The following is a 23686-nucleotide window of genomic DNA, read 5'->3' as shown; positions in this document are numbered from 1 at the left end:
ATCCAGCTGTTTGCTGACAACATAAAGTCCACTATAGTCCACTGTAGTCTATTCAGTTGTTGTTTTTCACGAGAAATGTGGAGTGTTTATCATTACAAAATACGACATGGAAATCAATATTGAAAAAAAAAAAAAAAAAAGTCATGGCATTTCGTAGGAAATACCCGGTCGCAAGCAAAATTTGCCACTTCAGGAAGTTCCGACGAAATTAAGGAGCAATTAGATATTAATAGCATGTGGGACAATATCAGAGATAATATCAAAAATTGCAGCTGAGCAGAGCATAGGCTATTATGAAATTAAGAAAGAGAAACCGTGGTTTGATGAGGATTGTTGCATGGTAGTTGAAACTGACACAGTACATCAGTTACACAAAGTTTTCAAAATGGTATATGACTCGGTTAAGAGAAGTTTTATATAATATTCTTATTGAATTTGGTATTCCCAAGAAACTAGTTCGACTAATTAAAATGCATGTCAGTGAAACTTATAGCAGAGTCTGTATAGGCCAGTTTCTGTCTGTGTCTGACGCTTTTCCAATTCACTGCGGGCTAAAGCAGGGTGATGCACTATCACCTTTACTTTTTAACTTTGCTCTAGAATATTCCATTAGGAAAGTCCAGGATAACTGACAGGGTTTGGAATTGAACGGGTTACATCAGCTTCTTGTCTATGCGGATGACGTGAATATGTTAGGAGAAAATCCGCAAACAATTAGGGAAAACACGGGAATTTTATTTGAAGCAAGTAAGGAAATAGGCTTGGAAGTAAACCCCGAAAAAACAAAATATATGATTATGTCTCGTGACGAGAACATAGCACGAAATGGAAATATAAACATTGGAAATTCATCCATTGAAAAGATAGAAAAATTCAAATACCTTCGAGCAACAGTAACAAAATATATAAATGACACTTACTTACTTACAGCAGGTTCATTGCCGCCCTCACATAAGACCACCATTGGTCCCTATCCTGAGCAAGATTAATCCAGTCTCTACCATCATATCCTATTTCCCTCAAATCCATTTTAATATTATCCTTCAATCTACGTCTCGGCCTCCCCAAAGGTCTTATTCCCTTCGGCATCCCAACTAACACTCTATATGCATTTCTAGATTTGCCCATACATGCTACATGCCCTGCCCATCTCAAACGTCTGGATTTAATGTTCCTAATTATGTCAGGTGAAGAATACAATGCGTGCAGTTCTGCGTTGTGTAACTTTCTCCATTCCCCTGTAACTTTATCCCTCTTACCCCAAATATTTTCCTAAGCACCTTATTCTCGAACACCCTTAACATCTGTTCCTCTCTCAAAGTGAGAGTCCAAGTTTCACAACCATAAAGAACAACCGGTAATATAACTGTTTTATAAATTCTAACTTTCAAATTTTTTTAGAGCAGACTGGATGATAAAAGCTTCTCAACTGAATAATAATAGGCATTTCCCATATTTAGCTCGTCATCCAACTGAGCTGAAGTGACGGAGAATGTACATACCCACATACCCCCAAAGCCGGTCCGCGTGTACTGCGTCTCGATGTCGCGCAGGTGCAGCAGGTGCTTGCGCAGACAGAACAGACTGAGTAGCAGCCCCTGCAGGCGGATCGTTTTCACCTTCACATAGTCCCGCGTCGCCAGCACATCCCTGCACATCACACACAATATCAGTGTTATTTTTTCACTGTTTTACATTTTATTAAGCGGTGGAATCAAAACAACTCCAATATATTCTATGAGATTCCTCACTAATATTAACAGCATCAAAATGATAATAGAAGAAAAAGCACTGATTCAATATGAAAACTTATCAGATTACCAGGAAACAATTGGCATTCATACAGTCCTCTCTGTAGATTGAAAACTAAAAAAAGTTTCATATCCATTGTTCAAGAATTAAAACAGAAAATCAACGTCCCGAATTTAAAAGAAAACTTACAAATTAAACCAAACCCTTTAACACTATTAAATACAGAGCATAATCTAAATTTAACACAAGAAATAATGAAATCAGAAGTAAACACTGAAATAATGAAACAATTGTCTTTAGAGACAATTAATATTAGGTACCCTCCACAAAATTGACTTAATTTATGCACAGACGGATTCTTGATCTTCAGGGAATAAGGTGCCGGTGCAGGTGTTACGTGCTGTCTCTTCTCACTTTATAGATCTCTTGGATATGGAACAACAAGTTTTGATGGAGAAATCACTGCAATAAGTGAAAGTCTCAACAATCTTCTATGCCACATCAGTAAATTTAGGAATGCAGTTATATTGTCAGACTCCAAAGCAGCTATTCTATCAATAGTCTCTAGACACACACCTTCATCTCAAACAGCAGAAATAACTAAAATGCTCTCTCAATTAATATCACTCAATGAAAGAATTGTATTCCAATGGATACCATCCCATTGTGGAATCCTGGGAAACGAGAATGCGGATGCTTTAGCAAAGAAGGGCAGCACTGCTACTTACAGACCTGTTACTAAATCTACGTATTACTCTGTGAAAAGATTTATAAAATCCACATACTTAGACTTCAACAAACAAAATTTGATGACACAGTCTCAAGGGAAAAAATGGAACTCTCTGCATCATAATCCACAGTTAATTCCCGATTTACCACGAAAATCGTCTGTAGCTGCATTTAGATTGGCAACAGGCCATGACTGTTTGGCCAAACACCTGCATAGAATTGGAATATATCAGTCCCCTAACTGCCCACTGTGCAACTCAAACCAAGAAATGGATTCGGAATACCTCAAAATCTGTGCTTCAATGGCTGGCCATGATAATATCTTTGAAAAATATTGGAGTGCAAAAGGTCAAATGACTTTATTGTCAAATGCCTGGCATTAGAAAACAACAAACAACAACATTTTATTAACCAAGCACGGTGATGTACCGGTTACCACACCTCCAATATATTAGGAAAGGCCGGGATTCGATCCTATGGACCAGTTTTTGGTTTCCCATGTCTCTCCAAGCTAATGCTTGATAAATAGGAGTCACTCCATATCAAATCAACACAGGACACAACCCGACCCTCTTGGACAGTCATAAAACTTTGCAGGTTTCAAGATTTTGCGCTTTTATTTAATTTCGTGAAGTATTAAAAATTTCTACCGAATACCTCTACTGAAATTAATATTTGAATTAAAAAAAAAAAAACAAACCAAAAAAAAAAAAAAGAAATAGCCACTTTCACCTTGCTCCTTAATGTTGCAATTTAAATATCTCACGTAATTGAGCCACAAGACTCTTGAAGATGTCATTTTGAAGCTTATGAAATACACTTAAAGATGTTGCACAACAACACTATAATGACCTTGAACTACATTTGAAGGTCATGTAATGAAAACTTTGCCCTTGAATTTCTCGAAGATGGTAGAATTTTAAAATTATGAAAAAAAAAAAAAAAAAAAAAAAAAAAATCCACATCAATATCCTATATTTCCTTAAAACACACAGAAAAATCTAGGTTGGAACTCTAAATAATTTGCAAGCAATTAAACATTTTGTTCCTTTCTATAGTAACTAACACTACTATACCTGGTAAGGTTTATCTTGTCTCAGTAGCAATAAAACCAATTCCCTTCAAATGAGGGTGGAGATTATAGGAGAGTTGTAAATTTTCAGGATTCCTTTTAAAATCTTGTTATTGTACAGGCTGCCGGAACTCAGTTTCTTGAAAGACAAGCTCAGTGACCGAACTACACAGTACGAAGAGAGATATTTTGTAATTTTATTTTGCGCAACAGAATGTATCAACTAGTCCCTTCCGCACTGCATGGATGGACGGCATCACTCCACTCGCCCATTGCCATAACAATACAGACGAAGTAAGACATATCTCCTTTCTCTCTCTTTTCACAGTGAGACAAGATACAGTAGCGTGGAAATTAATCTGAACACGACATATTTTTACATTTTCTGTCATTGTTGGCCTCACAGCTGCTCATACCGCTTTAATTGACATCTCTAGTACGTGTAATTCCATTGTTGAAGGTCTGTCATTATTTTTTTTATAATATGTGACATTTTGCCTGTCGTTTTGTACTTATAAGCATTTCAGTTGTGTTGAAGACTTAATACTGCAATCCTGTGTACATTCTGTCGTCTTCACAAATGGATACAACTCCACGAAAACGGTCTAAAATTATAACATTAGCAGAGCATTCTTCTATGACACAGAGGCAAATTGCTGCAGAATGTCACATCGGTTTGGCTACTGTTAATTCGATCATAAAACGATACAGGGAGACTGGATCCATCACACCCCAGAAAAAAAGGAAACTGTGGCCGGAAAAGGAAGACTTCACCTGCAGATGATCGTTTAATTGTCAGGAAAAGTAAATTAAATCCTAGACTAACTGCTGTCGACTTAACCCGCGAGTTAATGGCTACCACTGGGGCGAATATTCATGTCACAACAGTGCGGCGTAGGCTTTTGGAAGCTCGTAAGCCTATTAAGTAGCAACTGCTAACCCCTGTTATGTGCAAAAAACGCTTAATGTGGGCAAAATTACATCAACACTGGACAGTGAATGACTGGAAGAATGTACTTTTTTCCGATGAGTCTCATTTCGAGGTCCACGGCCACCGTGTTTCTTACGTATGGAAAGGATCCGAAAAAGTAACAGCAGCTCATCTCCAACAAGCACCCAAATAGCCCCCTAAAGTAATGTTTTGGGGTTGTTTTACACATTAATACCTATCAAGGGAATGATGAATTCTGACAAATATATTCACTTATTGGAAACCAGAATCGTATCCCAGCTGCAAAAATCATTTCCGGATGGCAGAGGTGTGTTCCAACAAGACCTGGCACCATGCCATACGTCTCGAAAAATTACAGAATTCTTCAAAAAGAAGAATATTCAGGTACTCCCCTGGCCAGGCAACTCACCTGACATCAACCCCATTGAGAACTTGTGGTCAATTTGCAAAAGAAGAATGCAAAAAATGGATTGTTCTACGAAGGAGAAGATGATTTCTGCCCTCATTGGTGTATGGTTTCGCGATGAAGAAATGAAGAATATTTGTGGGAAATTAGTGGAATCCATGCCAAATCGTCTCAGAGCTGTTATTAGGAACAAGGGAGGCCACATAGATTACTGAGGTATGTCTTAGATCCTTTTTTTATCCCGTTTGAGTGTTTTTGCATAAGTAATTACGTTGTTCGGATTAATTTGCATGCTACTGTATATCACACAGACTTTAGCTAACAATATTATATAGATTTTTCCCAGCCTTGAAAAACATTGCATTATTTTAAAATATCATTACACAATGTTGGCAATCCTACTGCCTCTGGATATGTGTTACACGTAAAAGTATAGGAAGAATCAGACTGAGTGAAGATTATATTACTCTAACAGACCATCAACCAACCATCTTCTGTTTACCCTGCAAAACTGACATCAGGTAGATCTGCATTGCCTAGGCAGCCAGTATTGATGCAAGTTGATTTGCAACCAAGTACAGGAAGAATAAATTCAAGGGAAAATTTGTTCCAGGGCAGGATATCGATCCCGGGACCTTTGGCTTAGAGCACCAATGCTCTACCGATTGAGCTACCCAGGAACTTCATCCGGCACACAAACTCTATATTGAAATTGAGGTTTTCTGTTAACGTACCTACAATGACGTACATATTATGCAAATCTAGCTTTCAGGTAAAGCTCCCTGTGAAGCAGGCTTGAATAAATTCAAGGGAAATATTGTTCTGGGGCCGGATATCAATCCCAGGACCTTTGGCTTAGAGCACCAATGCTCTACAGACTGAGCTACTCAGGAACTTCACCCAACACCGTCATGTGTTTCTTCCACCTGGGTGGCCGATCTCAAACAAGGGCAGCGAGGGTGGCAGGTGGGGGGGGGGATGAACGTCTTCTCCCTAACTCACAAGGAGCATAAATGAACGAATCACAACAATAACCCCCCTGTTGTTGTCCTTGCGATACTACCGAGACAAGACTACATAATATCACATTTGAAATGGAAAAAAAATAAAACACAAGTAGAGCTCCTAGGACTGGGAGCAGCAGCAAAAGACATGATCTGTTATTATAACAAAGGAACTAACCTGTACGCATTGGTCCATGGGTCATCAAATATGGCGTCCATGACGATGTTCTGGGGCTGGGACTTCACTTCTTGTAGGCTGAAAACGATTAATAAGGTAGTTACTTACATAGTTCAGGCCAGAAACATGTTAACACAATATTAAGTCAATGCCAAAATAATAAATTGTTGTCTAAGATCCAAGACAGAACAAAATACGTCTGATAGTCAAGTTTATATGCTGTGCACTCTTGTAAACCTGTGAACATGTGAGGCTGAAGAACCCAGTAACGTTATTAGATGATAATATGGCAGCAAGAACAGAAGGGGAAGCAATAGGCCTATTCTTGGAAAAATATATATATTATATAGCCCAGAATCGGAGCTGTTCTTGTATGATATCTTGCTATTTCTTTACAATTGTGCTACCAAAGATAGGTCTGATTTATTTACTTGGCTTCAGCACATGTTTCATTTTAAATAAGGCAATACTGGAGCCTACTCCATAAAGGTGTGGTGTTATACATTACCGGTAATGAAAAATGTTGTAAAGTATGGAGTTATATTTTTCTGGTCCATGAGAGAATTAAAGTGTGTTGTACAATACCAATGAATTGCGATAATACTAGTGACTTCAATCAATAAACATACTATGTCACAGTTTGGAACCCTCACTATCACTCGCACTCGGTCATTCTAGAGAGAGTACAGAATTAAATCCTAAAACTCCTATATATGAAAAAACATTCATGTTACAACATATTCCAATCTTATGAATCCATGCTGGTTGAATTTAATGTACCATCTCTCAGTAGTCGCAGGATAAGAGCACAACAAATGTATTTGTTCAAAACCATAAATGGCTTAATAGACAACCCTGATCTTCTACAGCTAATTAGTTTCAATATTGGTAAATCAAATTTGAGAAAGCGATCTTTCTTTTATTTACAGACAACAAAAACACTATCTCATAAAATGTCTCCACTTTTATTAATGCTTCGAACTTACAATCATCTTCAAATAAACAGGATTTACATTTTTCGTTATCGTACAGTATGTACAAGAAAAAGTTATGTAAAGCATTACTTGAAACACATGTTCTGTGTTGGTGAGTTTTTTTTTTTTTTTTTAATTGAGCCTATTGAGCCGCTGTGTAGCGCTGTATATTGAATTTATTAGATGGTGTTGTATTTGCTCTGCAATTTGCCAATTATAGCTACGCCTACATTTTGCATTTTTGGCTGTGATGTCTGTACTTGGTTCTTTTTGATTTGTTTTTATTTGGTGTTTTTCATTTATATCTGTATCTGTCTTTTTCATTTAGTTGGTATCTATTTGTTTTCTTTTTTCCTTCCCCTTTCCATTTTTAATTTGTAATTACACTTGTATCTGTTTTACCTCTTTTTCCGTGTTGTATGCAATATGTTTTTTTATCTGTACTGTCTATTGTAATTGGGGCTTTGCCCTGTTATGGACATAAATAGATAAATAAATAACATGAAGCAGCTGCTTATCTTCGTATTTCATTCATCGAATTAGGTTATGTTTGTCTCTTTAATCGTAATATGTTTTAAGGCAGGTTATACAGTGCTCAATAATTCGTAGATTCTATGAATTTCGTAACCCTGCACAAGTTTACTTCTTTAATAATGAAACATTTACTTCCTTATTATTACCATCATGTTCTTCCACGATCCGTACATAATGCTAGACTTACATGATAGTTTCCCATATTAGCCAACAGATGGCACTAAAACCATCTTTACCCCCAAACTTAATTGTTACGAAATTACAAACACTGCAAAATTATTGAAATGGTATCAAAGGAGATGAAACTGTTTCTTTTGAAGGAAATAGAATCAAGAAATTATATTCTACTGCACATATTTATCAAAATATATCTTAATATTACGAAATTAATATATTTAAATAGCATTAGTACACCTTAGTCTCCTTTTGTTGGTAAATTCAGTAGTAAGTTACAAATACAAATTAAACTTCACTGATAATTTGTAAGTATGGAGTGGTAAAATACTACTGTAGAAAAATCTTTTGTGGAACAGAAACTCTAAGTATTTTTACTACTTACTAGAGAATTTACTTGTAATGTACAACACCCTACCCTTGTGGAATAGGCCCCTGGTGTAAAAATACACACATTATCAAATTCTTTAGTGTTCGGTTTCCTCTCTGCCAACAATTCTATCTCAAAAGAGCAGACTTGTCTGTATTTGTCGAATGCGCATCACAATTACGAAAAGGCAGTAAAAGGCACTTTTCATCAGTGCCAACAATTTACTTCGTGTGCACAAGATAGGAGTGGTGGGGATAAGCTGTAAGCTGAACTTCATCCTAAGTTCTACTTTAAAAACAAATGTAAATTAACACTCCCACAGAAAAAAATCGCAGATCATTAAATCTGGGCTGCAGGCAAGCATTGTTGTGCATCACGTCTGCCAATCTAATGATCATGCAGCCAATTACGTACATCATTAAAAAATGTAGACATGCACCATCCTGCATAAAATGAAGTTGTGGAATGTTTCTCTGTGACATTACAGGCCACATACAATCTAGCAGCATTTCCCGATATCTTACGGAATTTATTGTTTCTCACAGAAAGAAACAGCCAACAGTAATTTGACAGTTTTTGTTTCTGGGAGTGGGCTAAGAAAGTGTACTGGAGAAAACCACAAGATTTGGATCAACTGGAAACAACAATATCCGATTTGATCAACAATGTTCCACAATTTTTTCTGCAGGCAGTAGCAAACATACAGGGTGGGCCACTTAAGGAAATGTGTCTAAATGCTGGGGCTTATGTGGAAATTTAACAGGATGCCAAACAAAATCTCAAGAAATGCTGTTTCTAATAATACTAGTTTAAAAAAATTGTTTAACAAATAAAGAAGTCGTAATGATTTAAAAATAGAGACACCCAGATTCTTAGTTTCTGATCAGACTGGCCGATACTGAGATTTGAATCGACTACCTCCAGAATGCAAGTCTAGTAGTTACCATTTCGCCACCATGCTCAGTCAAAACCGTCTGTATGTGCTGGAAAATTATCAAATTTTGCTATAAAATAGCTAGAGAAATATGGTGTTCATAAGAGAGTATTCAGCTATGTTAATTAAAAAAAATCACTTCGTTTAATCCACCCTAGTGGCTACCTAGTGATATTCAAAGATAAGTGGGTCGTTCAGCTGATGTCCTCGCTTTGCGCTACATGAGTATGGTGAAGCTACACTGTTAGTGCAAATTACACATACTGACATGTCTTCACCCAGGATGACCCAATGAACAAGCTCTGCTCAACATACCCTATCACGTAGAAGTCTGGAAGTCTTTCCTGCATTTTCTGTTTCCCCGGCGTCCCCAGTCCAAGCATCTCGTGCAGGTCTTCCTCTGGATGCCTAGTTGCCACATTCCAGGTGACCATATATAGCCTGAGAAAGAACAAACTATTACTAAGTCAACGAATTTGTTACATATCACAATGGTTAAAGTAATTACAGTAGAACTTGGTAATAGCGACATCCAAGGGACCTTAAACATTATGTTGTTATAAACGAGTGTCGTAGTAACCGAGATTCACATTACCAATCTAGTGAGGTGGAAAATGAAAAATAACAAACTTAATTAGGCTTATATATTTTGATGTACCGAAGTACATATGATATTTCCATGCAGATATTCTGCATCTAACCGGCGTCGGGGTTGTATCCGGCGTGGCTTAGTGGATAAAGCATCAGCACATAGAGCTGAAAACCCGGGTTCAAATCCCAGCGCCGGAGAGAATTTTTCTCCGTTCCATCACTCTTTCATCATTAATTAGGCTTATTTTAGATTTATGTATTGACTTTTAAGCCTACAGTGAACACAATAAAATACACGTAGGCCTACAATTATAAATACAGTATTCTGTATTAAAACAGTTTGTTCAGTACGCACCAAACTACTTTACTTAGAAGTGAAGTTAATCAGTCATTTTACTCTGTTGTCTTCTACTTGCCCAATACACATTTTCTAGGACTAAATTACGTTCTATGTTCATAATTTCAGTTGCAATTTCACTGCTCCCTTCCCTAGCTTCATGGAACATGTTCATAATTCTAATGACTTCTAAAGCGTCACTCACTTCTTTCAGTGGCCATACTGCGTTAAAATGCGTGCACTTAGTGAAAACTTCCTGTCGAAACTGATCTAATACCGCATGAATTCGGGCAGGTTACAATGGGGTGGGGAATCCGCCTGCATTCCACAGGTCTATGACAGAAGGAGACTGTAAAGAATTTGTCAGGATCAGATTTCAACAAAAGATTTCTTAAAATACTTTGGTCCTTAGAAAATCTTATTCCAAACTGAGGTTGAAAATGACGTTATATGCGAAGTAGACGCATATGCGTTTGTCGTATTAAGCAAGGTAGGAAAACATTGAATGTGTTACATCAGCTTCTTGTCTATGCGGATGACGTGAATATGTTAGGAGAAAATCCTCAAACGATTAGGGAAAATGCGGAAATTCTACTTGAAGCAAGTAAATCAATAGGTTTGGAAGTAAATCCCGAAAAGACTAAGTATATGATTACGTCTCGTGATCAGAATATTGTACGAAATGGAACTATAAAAGTTGGAGATTTATCCTTCGAAGAGGTGGAAAAATCCAAATATCTTGGAGCAACAGTAACAAATATAAATGACACTCGGGAGGAAATTAAACGCAGAATAAATATGGGAAATGCCTGTTATTATTCGGTTGAGAAGCTTTTGTCATCTAGTCTGCTGTCAAAAAATCTGAAAGTTAGAATTTATAAAACAGTTATATTACTGGTTGTTCTGTATGGCTGTCAAACTTGGACTCTCACTTTGAGAGAGGAACAGAGATTGAGGGTTTTTGAGAATAAAGTTCTTAGGAAAATATTTGGGGCTAAAAGGGATGAGGTTACAGGAGAATGGAGAAAGTTACACAACGCAGAGCTGCACGCATTATATCCTTCACCTGACATAATTAGGAACATTAAATCCAGACGTTTGAGATGGGCAGGGCATGTAGCACGTATGGACGAATCCAGAAATGCATATAAGGTGTTAGTTGGGAGGCCAGAGGGGAAAATACCTTTGGGGAGGCCGAGACGTAGATGGGAATATAATATTAAAATGGATTTGAGGGAGGTGGGATATGATGATAGAGAATGGATTAATCTTGCTCAGGATAGGGACCAATGGCGGGCTTATGTGAGGGCGGCAATGAACCTCCGGGTTCCTTAAAAGCCAGTAAGTAAGTAAGGAAAACATATTATGTCTTATGGGGAATTAGTTGGGACCACAGAATATTTGACGTTATAGGCGAGGTGTCGCACAAAATGAGGTTGCTATAACCAAGTTCTACTGTACAATGTAGCCAAAATGCATTATTCAGTAGACTGATACACCACGTATCTAACAGTTATTCATATGAAATTACACAAGTGAATTTGAATTATAAACATCCGGACGTTATTTGCATGCTGTCCCACAGCCAGGTCAAGTCACACAGATGGAGAAGTGCGGGTGTGTGTGAGGAGTATTTATCTTTTTTCTTACAGGGTGGCTATGTTGGTACAGAGTGGAAGAGAAATAATCCTGCAGATTGAAAGGGATAATAGAGTACACTGAAATGAATAGAAAACCTAAACGACATTTCATACAAGTTGAGAGGATGCGAAAGCATTTGAATCGCTCCATGCAGAAAGGGCTTCAGTTCATTAGACCTAGTTTTGAGAAAACTAAGAAAGATATTCTGTACACTGTATTCCTTTCTGCATAGAACTTTGAGACTGGAGCTTCACTTTCTGTCTTTCCAAGCATTGGACTGAATATCTTTCTGCACAGGCCGTTGGAGCCACACATAAAGATATGATTTCCATCGAAATCTCGTTTTTTCAAAATTTGTGACTGAAGTCCTTTCTGCATGGGGCGATTCATTTCTTTCCCCTTCTACTTGCCCTGAGTCCATCAGAGACAGACCAGTAGCTGTTACCTCTTATACCTGCACCCCCCAAGTTGTACACACAAGAAAATAAAATATTAAATAAAGTATATAAGTGGATATAAAGCACAGTGACACAGATGTTTGACAATTACATGGTTGAGTATATTTTAGTGTCGTTCTTACAATATTTTCAACTAATAATTAATTAAATTAAGGGAAGTCAGTTTGTATTATGGGGAAGTGACAGTGTGGATTATCCCGTTGTGTATGCTTAGAGTAGCAGTTGATATAAACAACAATAAAATGAAATACAAACACTTAGTATAGATTTTCGAAATATAGATTACCGGTAAACATTTTCAATAACAAGAATTTTCACTATGTTCAAAGTCAATTAGTCGAACGTTAGTAAGATAGACAGTAGCATCTTCCCCTTCACGGATGATAAAGGGTGTGAGTAGAGGGGAAAGCCTATCAACCAAACTGAAATGGGGATTATATTATGTTCTGTGATTAAATGCACAGTTAATTATAAAATTGTGTTGGAAGTTTCAGCAGTCCAGCAACATCATCGCTAACACACTGCTCTTTCTTCTTGAAATGCAGATGCAAATGTAAGAGGTCAAGGAACTCAGATCTATCTGCCAAGGCCAACTACTCCACTTCCCTCTCTGGTTACATTGTGTGTGGCTTCAAATTAGTGGCTTTCAAATTAAATTTACACGAAACCTTCCACGCTACTGAAATATGCCAGAGGGATAAATTGAGGACCTTTTTTGCAAAACTTGCTAACTGAAAAAAACTAAATTTTACAGGAGACACAAAAAGCTGAATAGAGACAAGTAAGTTATAGGTGCAACGATCACACTTTGACACACTACAATGAAGAGAAATAATTCAATTTTACTAAGATGCCTTTAACATCGTGTAGAGGCCTGCCTTATGTTAACGAATCCACCAAAATCTCAATTTTGTAAATTTTGCAGTTAGCAAGTTTTGCAAAAACGGTCCTCAATTATTCTTTATTACATTTTCTATCAATATGGACAAAAATCACGATCGTACTTGCAATAATTGCCGAATAAGAGGGTGTTAAACATTTGGGAGGGGAAAAAACTTTTTTTTCTGAGAAAACTATGGACTTTCTACCAATATGGTATTACACTTTCTTGTTACACACAACATGAGTTATTCACTCTGAAAATCTGCAGGATTATTTCACCTCCACCTTGTATATTATGTAACACAGTACAGAGATCATTATGCTGTAATATTAGTGTTAGTCACCTGCCCCAATATTGGATAAACATAGTTTTTGCTGTGCCTGGTAGATGGTAGACAGCAACTATGTATTATTTGTTGATTCATTGCATTCGACAGGTTGAGACACGTCTTGGGCCTCTACAGCAGGTTATGTGAGTGTTTTAGTATGAGATGTATGTTATGTCTTAAGGGTGTTTGAGAATAAGGTGCTTAGGAAAATATTTGGGGCTAAGAGGGATGAAGTTACAGGAGAATGGAGAAAGTTACACAACGCAGAACTGCACGCATTGTATTCTTCACCTGACATAATTAGGAACATTAAATCCAGACGTTTGAGATGGGCAGGGCATGTAGCACGTATGGGCGAATCCAGAAATGCATATAGAGTGTTAGTTGGGAGGCCGGAGGGAAAAAGACCTTTAGGGAGGCCGAGACGTAGATGGGAGGATAATATTAAAATGGATTTGAGGGAGGTGGGATATGATGATAGAGAATGGATTAATCTTGCTCAGGATAGGGACCGATGGCGGGCTTATGTGAGGGCGGCAATGAACCTCCGTGTTCCTTAAAAGCCAGTAAGTAAGTAAGTAAGTAAGTTATGTCTTATTTTCTACACTTCCTACTGTCTCTTGAGGTGACTAGCATTTGTTATATGTAGTTATTGGATTGTATATTAAAAGAGCTACATACTATATAATTGGTTTTGATTTGCGAGTGACTATGATGTAAAAGCAGGAAATTTTAGGTCAGCACGCTAGTCACCCAGTACCGGACAAGAGAATTTCATTAAGGATAAGATTTCATAGCCTATTTCTGATTTCAAAGCCTTTGTTCTGATGTGGAAAATAAGAGAGGCAAATGGGAAGAGAATAATATCAAGCTTGGGCGCACGTGGACTGTACTATTGATTATTTTGTATCTGCTCATTGTCAGTAAATCCAATAATTGTCTCACACAATCAGTGCCTTCGAGTAGTGTGACTAAGGATTGTTGTGATATTTGTGTATAATCAATATGCTTATGTAGTTGCTTGCTTGTATTTGTTTTAAATTATAAGACAAATGGTGTTTACTAATGTCCAATATTGGGATCCATTTTTTGCTGTGTAATATCAAGGCTGTTTAACTCTAATTGTTTATATAATTCATCTTAATTTAGGTCATTAAATTGATGGAGATTGTGCGAGTAAAAATCAATTGATCATATTTGCAGTAGTACTATTTCAATCAGTTGCTTAAATTTTTCACAAAAAAAGCTTAAAAGTCCAGTACTGGGAGACCTACCCCTAATTACTTAAGTGTTCATTTAATTTCAGTAATGATAAATCCTAAGTTCAAATAAAAGAAATAAAACGATATCTGAAGATAGAGTTATCAATTACAGATTACATCCAATACATTTATTAATTTCCAATTTTTATTTTTCGATTATGGTAACCTAAAACAAGGGCCCCAGCTTGTAATCGCTCGAACTCTACGAGTGGTTCATACATATTGCCAATGTCAAGAAACGTGGACCACTTAGTTCACCAGACACTATCCAGTGTGGTGGATCTACATTACACTGTAATGAACGATGGAGAATTGTTGGGCTCTACCTACATGTTGCCTTGACCATGGGCTTGCCCAACAGAAGTTATAAATGCAGGGTAGAGCAGGATCAGGTCCTTTTACTTAAAAGCCCAGCTCTCTACCACTGAGCCACTGTGGTAGGTCTAAACGAAAGTGTTTGCAAGAGCACATCACAGATGTTGGAGAAATTAAGTATTCGAAGGTAAACAGCATCAACTTTTACAACGAACTTTGTCATGGGAATGACAACTTTTTACTTAGGTGTAAAAAATGTGCAGGTACACTTATAGCAGTATCTACACAGCTGGCGTTCCCTGCTTATTTGCTCTACTAGATGGATTCAGGAAATCTGCCTTCTTGAGAGTGACCCGACTTGCCATCGAATGCAAGACAGGAAGGAAATAACCTCAAGACACTACAAAACATATAAAGTTAATTATTGGCACAGTTTCACAACTTCAATACCAAAAATTCTCAATGGAAACAGATGAACAGAGGTGCAAGACAAGGCTTCATTCTTCATATTACGGACCAAGATTATACACAGAATCAGCTTGTTAAAATAAAGCCAGAATTAAGTAACCTTAATAACAACATTTTCAGTAAGAGAATTAAATATTAGGTATATTCCTTTAAATAATTTAACTGTCCTATACAAATCTGGCTTTCAGGTAGTAGCTCCCTGTAAAAGAGGTTTGAATAATTTCAAGGAAAAATTGTTCCGGGGCTGGGTATCGATCCCGGGGCCTCAGGATCGATACCCAGCCCCGGAACAATTTTTCCTTGAAATTATTCAAACCTGCTTTACAGGGAGCTACTACCTGAAAGCCAGATTTGTATAATACATTCGTTACTGGAGGTACGTTAACAGAAAACCACAATTTAAGTCTCACAAGTATTTGTGTGCACTCATAGTTGAGTTCTGGCGTCTTGTCAGCTCATTTGAGTCGTGTGGATACAAAGGAAAAATTGTGACGGTGTCGTATATAGTTCCTGGGGTAGCTCAGTCGGAAGAGTATTCACGCGCTAAGCAAAGGGCCCCGGGATCGATACCCGGCCCCGGAACAATTTTTCCTTGAAATTATTCAGTTTAACTGTCCATTACTTAACTTTTTTCGTATAGGTATTTTTTTTCTTTTTTATTTTTAACCTTGGAACCACCCCTAGAACGAGAATTTGCTCTTTTGAATACAAACTACATATTTTAAATACCCGTATCATAAAGTGTAATTTCAATAAAGACATAAATAAGCTTAAAACAAATGTTTTTTTCTTCCGGATTCAGTGGTTATTTTATAAAATTACTAACGAATAACAACAAGAACGAAGGAAATAGGATTCGATTCAACACATTAGGAAAACGCCTATGAAGGGAATATCACAAAACAAGACGGACAGAGAAGTTCTGATTTACAAAAAATATCAGAAGTCTTAGCCATGTTGGTGACGGTGATGGTTGTTGTTGTTCTTGATGGTGATAATTATTACGACGTGATGATGATATGATAGATATCATTCCTATTATGGACTGGCAATTTCAGATGGTACACAAACTTGTTATCATACACACTTAGCGTCTGAGTCCCAGGCACCGTGTTCCATTGCCAGCACGAATTAGAAGGTCGTGAGGGGCATTCTACCTTTAACTCAAGATCACAGTTTACTAATGTTGGAGCAAGCAGTTCTCACCATTTTTTTTTTTTTTTTTTTTTTTCCCCCCCCCCAGGGCAACAAAGTGGGCATCAAGATTCAAGTTGGCATAGCAACTGCGAAGTGTTTTAATATTCCTGACTTTTTTTCATATGGATTATCATTAGGTTTCCTCAAGGTCCCTGACTGTATATAAATAAAGGTCGAGATACATTGATTAACTGCACCCAGAAACCCTCAACTATTTAAATACATTCTAAGGCTGCCTGAGTCAATTTCTCAGTCTCCAACAACAACTTCTCCTGGCCATACTGCCCATGCTTTCACTTACAGAGGCCGATTGTTCTGTATGGTTGTGAAACTTGGACTCTCACTTTGAGAGAGGACAGAGATTAATGGTGTTTGAGAATAAGGTTCTTAGGAAATTATTTGGGGCTAAGAGGGATGAAGTTACAGGAGAATGGAGAAAGTTACACAATGTAGAACTGCACGCATTGTATTCTTCACCTGACATAATTAGGAACATTAAATCCAGACGTTTGAGATGGGCAGGGCATGTAGCACATATGGGTGAATCCAAAAATGCATATAGAGTGTTAGTTGGGAGGCTGAAGGGAAAAAGATCTTTGGGGAGGCCGAGACGTAGATTGGAGGATAATATTAAAATGGATTTGAAGGAAATGGTATATGATGATAGAGACTGGATTAATCTTGCACAGGATAGGGACAAATGGCGGGCTTATGTGAGGGCAGCAATGAATCTCCGCATTCCTTAAAAGCCATAAGTAAGTAAGAGGCCTCGATTTTCTCCGTACGTGTGCAGCTCATTGGTCGAATAATACTTTACATCGAGTTTCTTGAGCACATTTGAAATTCCAATTTATCACTTATCCCTTAAATTCTGTTTCCTACAGTGTCAGATGGGTCATTTTCAGCCTCTCGCAGGCAGACAGCTCACAAGTTTGCTCGAATTTCAGCTTGACTTGCTGCCTAAGAGCAGCTCGTCAGTAGTGACAGAACTTTGCATCGTGTTTCTTGGGAATCTTTTAAATTTAAAGTCGATGATCCACCTTTGGAACTCCCACACCCGCCCTTGCTGACGCAATATGTGCTGCACAACACATTAACAATTATTCATCTTCGGTACTTCTAATGTCTTCACTCACAAACTGAACGAAATGTTCGTCTTGGTTCCGGCCATGGGAACAGATGCATTATAGGACCCACCCTAAATATAAAAATATGCAAAGCCACAAAAAAAGGTCAACAGACGTAGCGTTTCGATCAATTAAATGATAGATATATATTGTTTTCATTATATTGCCAACCAATCAATATTGTTGTAAATTAGTTTGTTCATAATCATAGTGGCAATTTCGAATGCTATAGTTAAATATAAAAAAGAAGTGGATCGAATTCTCCCTCTTGATTTAAAATGTAGGCCTCGAAATGGAAATTATGGAATTATAAATAGTCTAAGTTGTAGACTTTTTAGTTGCTTGATCCATGAATAAAGACATGTAGGCTATGTTTATGGTTTTTTTATGTGAATGTGGTTTACTTAGGAGTGAAATGTTTTGCGAAACATGTAATCCTGGGATGAGACTGAAGAAATTTAAAAGTAAACGAGATGAACTCCTGTGGAGATGTCATTGGAAATTACAAGGCATTAAATGATAGACACAGGAACGCCGTATCGTAGCACTTTGTGAAATCACTCGGAAAACGGAGAAGATGAAACGGAACATCTCCAGTGAGGTCCATGGTAAAATGCTAATTTTACATCAATTTTGTTTTTAATTCTTTGGTCCAGGGAAAATACTGGTAAAAATGTGTTTTTGTGAAGGACTAGTATTTTCCCTGGACCAAAAATGCAGTATAAATTGAGTAGAATTAGTATTTTATAATATATTATAAAGATGACTAATATTAACTTAATTTTAGTGTTGTATTGTTTCAAAGTTTAATGTTACTATGTTTTTTAAGTTTAGTTTTGGTTTGTTTCTTTTACTTTATTTTGAATAAAATTTAATATATTGTATAACAAAGGTGACTAATATGAGCTTAATATCATTATTGTTGGTTTTATTAAATTATACATTTTTATAGTATTCTGTATTTAGTATTGTTAAGATGGCATACTTGATATAATAATCGAAAATATATAATATATAATCGATACTATGGAATACTCGGGGTCGGTCCTATAATGCATCTGTTCCCGGCAATGGAATCATTTGCGAACATGTTTGCAAAACAATGTTCGTGAACAAAGCTCGCATTGATCTGGAAGTGCCTTCAAGGTATGTAAATTATTTTCAATAAAAACACAGGAGCAACAGAAGTTGAGCAATTGTCGCCAACCACAAAGTTACGACACTGATTCCAGAAGGAAAAAGGGGTTTTTCTTGTTTGCAAATTCTCTGTGCAATTCAAGGGCATAGCAGGCTACCTGAGGCAGGTGATCTGCAAGATGAAATACAAGAAGTGGCTTTGTATGTGACTGATTACAAACGATGTCACTATAGACTTTCAATAGCAAACTGTTTCTGATAAGAGTTTGGACAAACAACTTTCTTTGCAAGATAAGATTGTCCCTTACACGTGAGAGTTGACTGTAGAAAGAGCTCAGAACCTAGTTCTGTACACAGCTTTTGCGGGCACTGGGGGCAGGACTAAATTGGGCCTGTCCTACTAAAAGTACCCTAGATTTCAATTTTTATTTAATTTTCACCACCTGAAAGCTGTTATTTTCAAAACTGAAGTATTACTGCCCGTAGATTAAATTAAAATATCTTTATTCATATCACTAATACATTATGTTACTTTATTACAATTAAATGAAGTAGATTTTTATTAACAAACTAGCCATACCCATGCGCTCCGCTGCACCCATTAGAAATAAATATATAGTAATTACATAATTAAAATAGGACGTTTAATCCAAGGAACATTCGTGTTTGATAGAAGGATAAATCGTTTATTATGTTACTTAAATTGTATTAAAAAAAAATTAAAATGCAATCATTTTGATCCAGAGACCACTCATTTGGTCATAAAAATTATTTTAGGAAATACAGGAAACGAATGCCTATCAAGTTTTCTGTGCATAAGAAGCTGTTTTAATCTTACCTGTCCTCGATTCTGTCAGAAGTTACTGTAATAACATTAATGCATTATGTCCATCTAGAGAAACTACACTTTCCAATGGTGAATTAATAATTAATTATACAAATCGGTTAATTTAGCTTCCGCTATTACTTCATACAAACACACATTCTCTGTAGGCTATGTTTCATAGCTTTCGATTGTTGTTGTCCAAGGCCCCTTATAGACGAAGTCATTTGTTTTTTATTTCATTACACCACCTTAGATGGCATTGTTATTGTAATTTTGAAACTAATTTATCTCATTAAATACCAGTCCTATCAAAATTTTGCATGGAATGAAAGTTATTGGAAATTATTTTCAAAGAAACTTTTGTTATATAATATTTTTCATGAAAATTAATAATAAGGGAGATATTTCGATTTATTTAATTCAAGCCCCCTTATAACACCCCTTTTTAAATAAAATATTTTGAATGCCATATAGCCTAAATTCTAAGTTATAACGAACTTAATTTATATTCCAATTTTCATATAAATCGGTTCAGCCATTATCACGTGAAAAGGTAACAAACATCCAGACAGACAGACAGACATACAAACAAAAATTTCAAAAAAGCGATTTTCGGTTTCAGGGCGCTTAATTATATATGTTAGGACCAATTACTTTTGGAAAATCGAAAATTACCAGAAAAATTTCGGCTACAGATTTATTATTAGTATAGATAAAAAATAAGGAAAAGAAACAATTCCACAAGTGAAGTACACTATTAAGCCTTTACGTGTTTATTTTTCTTAGCAAAAGAATTAATGGCACTTTCATAGTTAGTTTCACGGGCTAGTTTATTTTCTACACAAATCATTCCTAAAAAAGTAAGTCCAATCTGTCTTGTGGTGCATCTATGCATATTTTTCACGCGATCAAAGAGTCTCTCAGCCTCTGCAATGGACACAGGAAGAATACATAAGATTCGCAATGCAACACATATTGGGGAAAATTTCTGACAAATTTTCTTTGTTCAACTTGTTCAGAAGTTTGAATGGGCACAGAAGATTACCTCCCAAGTTTTCCTCAAGGATTGCTTTTAAATGAATCAATGATATCAGACGCTTCGTCATTTTTCACACACATGCAACAAATTACTATATTGCATTGATTGAAGATTTCATCTTGTACAGTAACAGATATTTCCACAAAACGAACAGGAATCATTTACCCATATGTACCTCTTCATTTATATCTTTCAGTCATTTTCAAAACAGCTTAATCTACATTTATTTTTAGGTTATGCTAGTGGTTAATATCTTCAGTAATTCATTCCTTGTCAAGTAAGCAAGAAAAAATGTTACAGAAAAGTACTATGATTAACTAAAATAGAACATAAGTACATTTACCTTTGTAGCCTATAATTTTTATATTTTACAATTCATTTTGTATTCAGATAAATCTAATATAATATAATGAAAATATTTTGAGTTCAATCCATAAGATTTATCTATTTGCTACAACATGTATAGAATATTAACGTTTTCGCCTTTTCGGCATCATCAGATATGTTAAAAACACATAATCTAGAACTTGAACAAATTAACGAATACACATTGTAATATACATGACAGATAGATTTTCATGAGTTTTATGTATTATGTTAATATAGGTAAAAATGTTGTTGTAGAAAATTATTTCCAGGACATGTCAAATGTGATTGCATATACATATAACTCATGTTACAAACACATATGAATGATTAAATGACAAGCATTAAATTATTGCCAAGTATGAATGCAGAAATATATGCTTGTAGATTTAGAATGGGTGATATGGTATGTGTATGCCTCAGCTTACGTGTTGTAGCAAATAAACACTTGCAAATAGATAAATCTTATGGATTGAACTCAAAATATTTTCATTATACTATAATTTTTATGTAAATCAGAACTTTCGACCAAACATTCAGCTTAATGTAAAATTGGTGGGAAATCTTTCAGACAAGTAAGATTTTGGAGGAAACGGGTATTGACGACTGTTGATAACTTAAACTTCAGATTTAGCAACATTTGAAACCTATTTAATAATGTGTTGTGGGAACTACCTGCAATAAATCAAAATACAGAATTCCTGTGTTCTCTATGCTCTAATTTTGTAACACCCGTCACATTAAAACATTTGCTATTTTTAGTTTTAAAAAAATTTAAAAAATGCTGTACTTTTGGCATCATATTTCGACTTAGCTATCAAAATTTGGTGCCTTCAGGACAAAAACTGAGAGCAAGAGAGTAGGCCTAACTTAAAGCATATTCTGTGACGGGTGTTACATAAAAACACTTATTTTTAAAACAGCAAATTTTTAAACTCACTGACATTCATAAAAGTAAATTGACACTGATTTTAAAGTCTTCTCTTCCTGTTAATAGAGTTACAACAGAGAACAGCCTTGTTTATTAATTTTAAGTTATGGTTTGGCAACAAACTGCCAAAGTAAATTTGACAGATCAAAAGTACACATTAAAAATATTCACTTCGGATGTATGTAAAACAAAGATGAATTAAATAAATCGAACTTTTCTGCTGATTTCTAAAAATATGCACTTTCCTGAAGAAAATGATATAAAGAACATATATTAAACAAGAAATTTAATTTTAACTTCTATGTCCAACCTATCGTGGAAATTGAAATCAAACACCTAGAAGCTCTGGACCTCCCCGGAGTGTAAGAGAAGACCTTAGGGCCTTAACTCTGCCAGGTTAAATAAAGCCATTATTATTATTATTATTATTATTATTATTATTATTATTATTATTATTATTACTATTATATCCAATCTATAAGCAATATAAAGTGTTTATATTTTAAGCAATGCTTAGTTACAGTACGGTAAGTTATTCATAGATTTCAAAAAGCCGTATGACTCGGTTAAGAGAGAAGTTTTATATAATATTCTTATTGAATTTGGTATTCCCAAGAAACTAGTTCGATTAATTGAAATGTGTCTTAGTGAATCTTACAGCAGAGTCCGTATAGGCCAGTTTCTATCTGATGCTTTTCCAATTCACTGCGGGCTAAAGCAGGGAGATGCACTATCACCTTTACTTTTTAACTTCGCTCTAGAATATGCCATTAGGAAAGTTCAGGATAACACAGAGGGTTTGGAATTGAACGGGTTACATCAGCTTCTTGTCTATGCGGATGACGTGAATATGTAAGCAGAAAATCCACAAACGATTAGGGAAAACACGGAAATTCTACTTGAAGCAAGTAAAGCAATAGGGTTGGAAGTAAATCCCGAAAAGACTAAGTATATGATTATGTCTCGTGACCAGAATATTGTACGAAATGGAACTATAAAAATTGGAGATTTATCCTTCGAAGAGGTGGAAAAATTCGAATATCTTGGAGCAACAGTAACAAATATAAATGACACTCGGGAGGAAATTAAATGCAAAATAAATATGGGAAATGCCTGTTATTATTCAGTTGAGAAGCTTTTGTCATCTAGTCTTCTGTCAAAAAATCTGAAAGTTAGAATTTATAAAACAGTTATATTAACGGTTGTTCTGTATGGTTGTGAAACTTGCACTCTCACTTTGAGAGAGGAACAGAGATTAAGGGTGTTTGAGAATAAGGTTCTTAGGAAAATATTTGGGGCTAAGAGGGATGAAATTACAGGGGAATGGAGAAAATTACACAACACAGAGCTGCACGCATTGTATTCTTCACCTGACATAATTAGGAACATTAAATCCAGACGTTTAAGATGGGCAGGACATGTAGCACGTATAGGCGAATCCAGAAATGCATATAGAGTGTTAGTTGGGAGGCCGGAGGGCAAAAGACCTTTGGGGAGGCCGAGACGTAGATGGGAAGATAATATTAAAATGGATTTGAGGGAGGTAGGATAATGATGGTAGAGACTGGATTAATCTTATTCAGGATAGGGACCAATGGCGGGCTTATGTGAGGGTGGCAATGAACATCCGGGTTCCTTAAAAGCAAGTAAGTAAGTAAGTATACGTTAGAAAATACATAAATAACTTATACCAGTTATATT

The 23686-nt window shown here is 36.1% G+C and overlaps 1 protein-coding gene across 2 annotated transcripts in view; it reads right to left on the bottom strand.

Moving 5' to 3' along the window:
• The window catches only part of LOC138715801 (inositol polyphosphate 5-phosphatase K-like), an 82461-nt gene that overhangs the window by 31832 nt on the left and 26943 nt on the right, over window positions 1-23686 (bottom strand). For both annotated transcript variants that reach the window (XM_069848886.1, XM_069848887.1), the window contains 3 exons: window positions 9395-9520; window positions 6094-6171; window positions 1503-1650 (listed from right to left, as the gene is read on the bottom strand). In XM_069848886.1, the coding sequence (XP_069704987.1) occupies window positions 1503-1650; window positions 6094-6171; window positions 9395-9520 (352 nt within the window). The remainder of the gene's footprint in view (window positions 1-1502; window positions 1651-6093; window positions 6172-9394; window positions 9521-23686) is intronic.

This window comes from Periplaneta americana, chromosome 15, assembly GCF_040183065.1.
Source record: "Periplaneta americana isolate PAMFEO1 chromosome 15, P.americana_PAMFEO1_priV1, whole genome shotgun sequence".
Classification (NCBI taxonomy): domain Eukaryota; kingdom Metazoa; phylum Arthropoda; class Insecta; order Blattodea; family Blattidae; genus Periplaneta; species Periplaneta americana.
This window is presented reverse-complemented; position numbering and strand designations above follow the sequence as displayed.